This window comes from Epinephelus moara, chromosome 16 (assembly GCF_006386435.1).
Source record: "Epinephelus moara isolate mb chromosome 16, YSFRI_EMoa_1.0, whole genome shotgun sequence".
NCBI classification, from domain to species: Eukaryota; Metazoa; Chordata; class Actinopteri; order Perciformes; family Serranidae; genus Epinephelus; species Epinephelus moara.
In genome coordinates, this window is record NC_065521.1 from 4353147 (window position 1) to 4359642 (window position 6496).

Genomic DNA, 6496 nt, shown 5'->3' on the forward strand with positions numbered 1-6496 from the left:
AATCAGAATCAGAAATACTTTATTGATCCCCGAGGGGAAATTATTTACAGGTGCTCCTTGCAAGAGAGGAAAGATACGTGAAAATATAAGAAATTTAAACAGTGTTATTAACAAATATATAGTTAAATAAACAGGAATTATTAACAAACATAAACGTAAATAAATATATATATATACATATATATATTGTAAACTGAACAAGATTATTTACACAAACAGAATATATACAGTCAGGGTGAATGGGGTTATTGCACAAGTTAAATTAAATGTGTGAAAAAGTCTCAGGGCCACTCAGAGGGAGGAGTTGTACAGTAAAAAGAACTAGAATTAAAAAGAACTAGAAGCAGCAAATGGACTCATGACTTTTACAGTAGTAAGACAAAATGGTGAATATTTCCTAATTCTGCAGCTTGTCACAGCAGTGAACAGTTCACAAATTTTCTTGTGTATTAGGTGAGTATTTCTGTCACTTTTGCCCCAGTTATCATAGTGCAGGGTGTGGAGTTCTACAGACAAGTCCTCAGGGCCTCCCACACAACCAAGTCAGTACCGGCATCTGCAGCGGTTAAGATTAGACATATTTAATCTGTTGTTAAAGGTCTTCCATAGTTGGTCAAACCACAGTGACATCCTTATAGTCCTCATAGTTAATATCAGCCCTGACAGTAATGCGGGTCAGATCTACACCATGTTCCTCTGCAGACCTTGGCTCCACTGATCCTGTCCGGCCAAGGTGCTGGCTTCTGGCCTGAGGGAAGGGGAAACCATCCAGAGGTGCATGCTCTATCCTGCACAGGCTGTCCTCGCTGTCACTGCTGTAACTGGGATTGGAGGCACTGACAAGGTGATGGCCGAGGAGGCCGGGCTTGTGATGTGTCATTTTAACATCATCTGTTTGAACAGCCTTTTCTATCTGCAAGACACTGACAGGCCCCTCCGCATCCTCCACCACGCTTGGCTCCACCTTACGGAAAGTGTGGCGGGCATACAGGCCGATGCAGAACATCTCCACAATCACACAGTAGTGGTAGATCACTGAGGTTGGACAGGGACACAAGGCACAGGTTTAAAGGGCATCAACAGCCAATGTGTACAGTGATTACATGTAGTTATTACAGAGGAACAGCCACATGTATCAGTGCCTTGGTTTCAACTTCTCTGGCAAAAGTGGAATTTCAGATTTCATCATACAATTCTTTTTATTTGTAATAATATGATGTCATACAACCAAATGAACTATTAGCTTTGGTTACATTTTACAACCAGTCATCTTTTGGAATATTTAAAATGTTAGTACTTTAACATGTTATTGAACTCTTCCTAAAGCTGCAGACAAGACCAGACATATCTTCGGAAGGGATAAGAATGAGCAAGAATGAGCCTCTCTGCTCGTTACAATCTAGAAGTGCTTGGATGTGACATGACTATGTATATCAAGTACACTGTTGTGTGCAGACTGGTATGTGAGGCTAATAGAGCATCTTGGAAAAAACTAATCAAAACACTGGGTGATTTGGAAATCCCAGTTACGCAAGACCTGCTAGTTGTTGTCCTTAAACTTTAGATTGAGTGGTAAACATGACTTAAGACTGAGGTTGGAGGAGGCCAGACGTGCTTTGACTTACACTGGGACCTGGTCAGGACAGAGAAGGGTGGTGTGCAGGGGAAAACTTCAAGAGCACCCATGGTCTCTAAGATGCCACTCTGCAGGCCACACAGCACCAACACCACAATGATGCAGATGAACTTGGCTCTCAGTCCATAGCCATGTAAAGCGCTCTTAGTGGCTTTGTAAAACAGAAGGTGGCCGTAGAAGGACACGAAGGTTGACACACATATGATACCATTCACATACAGGTTAGGGTTGACTGAATCCACCTGGAGAACAAGAGGATGGTTGTCATTGATTTTATTCCTCAGCTTATCCAGTGCCATTTGGAGCAGGAACTGCTCAAAAGTACACAGTAAGGTTGAAATGGTATGAGATTTTCAGGGTACGAAGACTGTCTCAAAAAATATTGCAGTTTCGTGGTGTCATGGTATTACAGAATTTATATTATTATCAGTCAGAATGACCCAAGACTGTGGTCGAACAAATGCTTTATTACTATAATACTAAGGGTCTCCCCTTAGAAAATAACTTAAATAAAGGGGAGATCAGACCATTTGAATGTTTGTTCAATATATTAGATAAACAATTGTACACAGTATGATAACTGTCAACTTCTATATGCATAAAAAATCAGTATAACGCTGCAACCCTAGTACACAGTCATCTTAATCAAAGCAGACAATTTCAATTCTTGTCATTTTAAATGGAATGAACATTGCAGCTTCAGTAGGCTGTGAGCAGGGCTTTAGTCATTGAAGGCCTCAGAATGCTTCAAATCAAGTAGTTTGTACAACGGACCCTGTCTGCAGTCAACAAGGGCTTTTTCATTGGAACCTTTGGCTGCGCAAAGTCAAACCATGCCGCACCAATTTGCATTTCCTTTGTTAGTTTAAACCATGCAGAGTCGGGCCCAAAGCATGCCTGACTCCTTCCAGACAAATTGCTGACCATAACAAACCCCTGACCACCCCCCTTCTCCCCTTAAAACAAGTGTGTGTGTTGCGAGACCAGCTCACATCTGTGTACAGAACACCAGAGAGAAAGACGTTTTTAAGTGTATGTGTGCTCAGCTCTCAGTACTTTTGTAGCTTCTAACTGAATAAGTTTAGTTTCTCTCCTTTGTCCTGTTTTTACTTTAGATATCTGCTTTACTTTATTGTTTCATGTCTGCGTTCAGGAGTCGTGTTCAGTTACTACTGATGAAAACCCAAGATTTCCTTACTTTGCTTTTTCACAATAAAGGTTTCACATAAAAAAAATATATAAAAAAAAATACTGGGTGGCTTTTATTGTCAAGAATTTAAAGGAAATGAAATGTGTTTATCACCAGTGTTGGGCAAGTTACTCTCAAAATGTAATATATTACATATAAGTAGTTACCTTCATTTGAAAGTAATTAGTTACTTTACAATATTACTCTCTGTGTAGGGTTACTTATTACACTACTTTTGCGTTACTTTGACCAAAATGGGCTCAGAAGAACTAATGTTAATTTTAAATGGATGGGGGTCTGGTTGTTTCACAGCAGGTAATCAAAGCACAGAAGCTCCAGTTTATTACAGTTCATTTCAAATCCAGTGCTGTGCAGGTCTGACCCATTCATGCATTCACATACAGTGGTTACCACTTTGGATTAAAATCCCCTGCTTATATTAATAATAGTCAGGCAGAGGATCAAAGTCTGATAATTATGAGATATGGATCAATATTTGTGAGCCAATGATATGAAACACAATAAACAAATTGAGGTTAGCACAACAAACGGTCAGTTACTATGATGAGCGCAAATTAAAACACCGGAGCTGGAAGACCAACCTGCTGGTTACTGGTGTGCCAGTTAGTTACAACACCACTAGAGAGAGAGTTATGCATAAGAATGGGACTGTGTGCCCATGTTGCTCTGCTGTTGTAGGGGATGTGAGTGGAAACACATCCAACATATACTAACATCACCCAGATGTGTTGATCACCATGACAAGGAAAAAACAAACTGGAGGCCAGCTCCTTATCTCTGTTGCTTTCAAGCAGCCTTAGAAAGCAAAAGCAGAATGGGATATGTTGTAGATGTTGCAGGTATACTAATGGAAACACACTGAACATGATAACGCACAGTAGAGCATGACCCAGATGTGCCGGCATCCTTCTGTAATGTAGCATATTATGACGTGACAACACAATAACCTTTAGGGGATATTTTTTTTCTGGTGGCGCACTGACTGAAGTAGAGCAGTATGGATGAATGAAAAATGAAAACAATAAATAGTTTATTTCGGGTAGTAACACATTATGTGACACTGTAAATGTAATAATATTACCTGAAATCCTGTTGGTAATGCCTTATATTACTTGGTTACTGCTAAGACGTAATATAATACTGTTACATGTTACCCCCTACACTGTTTGTAACCAAATTAGTGAAACATACTTAGTGGCTTTTCTTCAATAAATACAAGTCTACTCATACTGCAGGGAGGAAGAGTAAAAGCAGAAACAGCCACAGTGAGATGTTGATGAAGAGCTGCAGACAACAGGCTCTTACTGCATCTCTGCAAACTGCTCACCTCCAACAAGTAGAATTCTTTTACCTGTTGGAGGTGAGTGATGGAAATAAGGAGGGACTTTAGCTGTGGATCAGCCCACCACTTTCAAGCAGTTAGCTCTGTTGTTATGGAGATGGAAATCCCCGCTGTGCTGGGCTGACATGCCGAGTTAAACAAAACCAAGCAAAGCCAGCACATTTCTGGAAAAATGGGAAAAGTGATTTCAGCTGTTCTGAATGTCCACACTGGAAGGCAAAGTGAGAAGCCTGCCATCTTACTCTCCTGACTGCATACCTGTCTTACAAATGGGTATGATGGCACTTAATGACAGTTGTCCTTGCAGACAGTCATTTTGTTATATTGTTTAAACTAAAGTGACAAAAGTAGTTCTGTGAGGAATGAAAAAAAAAAGCTTGAGACAGAAGTTCAAACCCTGCCTATTTCACACCATCACACACCTGACCAATCACTGTGTTAAAGTGGCTGTAAATGTTGAAGTGCACGTTTTTAAAAGTTACAAAAGTGCATTGTGAGAACTGGGTTAATACACTGTTAGACAATCTGACAGGAACTTCATTTGAAGCATATTGAGGCCATTAGTCTTGTTTATTGAACGCTGTTCATCAGTTTCCCTCTGAACAACTTCTAGTCTATTTGATAAAGGCCAAACTTCATATTGAATAAGAAGCTGATTGTTGTAGTCTATAAAGTTACACCATCTACCCAGAGCTTTAAACATGTTACCATCACAATTTCAATGCAAACATTTAATAACTCACAGTATGTTGACAAAGTTTTAATACTCAGTAAAGGGAAAATATCAAATGTCTGAATAAGATTAAGCTCTGAAAACAATCTACTATCGACTAGCAATCTACTGTGATAAAAAACAACAAAAAAAACTATAGGAATACAGGAAATTAGCAAATGCTTCACGCAATAACTGTCTTTAAGCAGAGCATGTAGAAGAAAAAGGGGCAAAGGAAAATCACAAATCCTTCAAAATACAATACAGTACACCACAACAGACTACAGATTGACTACTTTATTCTCACTGGGAGAAAAAACACAGATCAAGGCTTGAATAAATGACTCACATCACCATAGTCATACTGTTCATCCGTCCACAGAACCAGAGTGACAAAGAACAAGATGGTACGGACAACAGAGAGCTGCAGCACAGCTGCCATCATCCAGCCTTGGCTGCTGCTACACACAAGAGAGAGGATGGAGTTTTTAAGGGTAACTTTGGTATTTTTCAACCTGGACTCCTTTTTCCCATGTTTTTGTGTCTAGGTGACTGATGGTAACAACATTTTTTGAAAATAGTCTAGTACTGAGTGAGAGGGCTACAGCTAGCTGCTGTGAAACAGGCTGCAATGTAACCATTCAGGGCAATTATGCACTGTCAATGTACGTGCACTAAAGGTGTTTGTGGAAGTGTCTGACAACATTATGGAAAGATTCCTACAAAGATAGACCTTTTTGTTAAAGAGCACAATTTTGTTCAACCATAGACAGCCCAAAATCACTTATGTTAAACTCACCAGACTCTATTTAAATAGACTGTAATTATCATTTAAAACAGTCTTCATTTCAAGCACACAGACACAAATTAAAATTAAAATAAAATGTTTGTTTTTCCAATAATCACCAACTCTGCTTTGGTCGAAATAAACCCTTTATTCAACCAGTTAGATGTGACAGTATGCTGGTTCTGTACACAGTAAAATTACTCTTTCTTGAAATGGAGTCTGGTGGGTTTGGCAATGGCGATTTTAGGGCTTTTTCTGGTTAAACAAAAAAACCTGGTCTCACTCTGAAGTCGTTGAAATCTGGCGCTTGCTTAGTGACTTCCAGCGTCAGACACCGATAAAAAAAAAGGTGTCCTTTCACGTTGGCATGATATGTGGCCGGTCACCGTAATTGTTTAATGGCACCTGGCTGCATCACAGGGAAACGTGATGGGACAACAACGAAAGTTAAGGCAGCAGAAGTCTGAGTAGGGTGGGCAGGAGGATTGGTGGATGGGTCAAACAACCACTGACTTTCACCCACAAGGCTGTTTTTTGCTTCCTGTAAGACTGTAAAGCCAAACCATGTTCTTTTTTCCTAAATCCAACCACATGTGTGTTGGCTAAACGTAACCATGTGCGTTTGTTGTTGAAGGAAAAAAACGTCAATTTGTGGTGTTATACCGATGTAGTGTATTTATTTTTGAAAGAGACTGTATGCAAATTGTACATTTCCTCAATCAATCAATCAATTTTATTTATAAAGCCCAATATCACAAATCACAATTTGCCTCACAGGGCTTTACAGCATACAACATCCCTCTGTCCTT

At 39.6% G+C, this 6496-nt stretch overlaps 1 protein-coding gene across 4 annotated transcripts in view; it reads right to left on the bottom strand.

Moving 5' to 3' along the window:
* Window positions 1-309: 309 nt before the first annotated feature.
* si:dkey-16n15.6 (organic solute transporter subunit alpha) overlaps window positions 310-6496 on the bottom strand; it is a 26791-nt gene continuing 20604 nt past the window's right edge. For 3 of the 4 annotated variants that reach the window (XM_050064693.1, XM_050064694.1, XM_050064696.1), the window contains 3 exons: window positions 5250-5361; window positions 1626-1878; window positions 310-1035 (listed from right to left, as the gene is read on the bottom strand). In XM_050064693.1, the coding sequence (XP_049920650.1) occupies window positions 614-1035; window positions 1626-1878; window positions 5250-5361 (787 nt within the window). In that variant the 3' untranslated portion in view covers window positions 310-613. The remainder of the gene's footprint in view (window positions 1036-1625; window positions 1879-5249; window positions 5362-6496) is intronic. The other variant, XM_050064695.1, reaches the window with a different exon arrangement.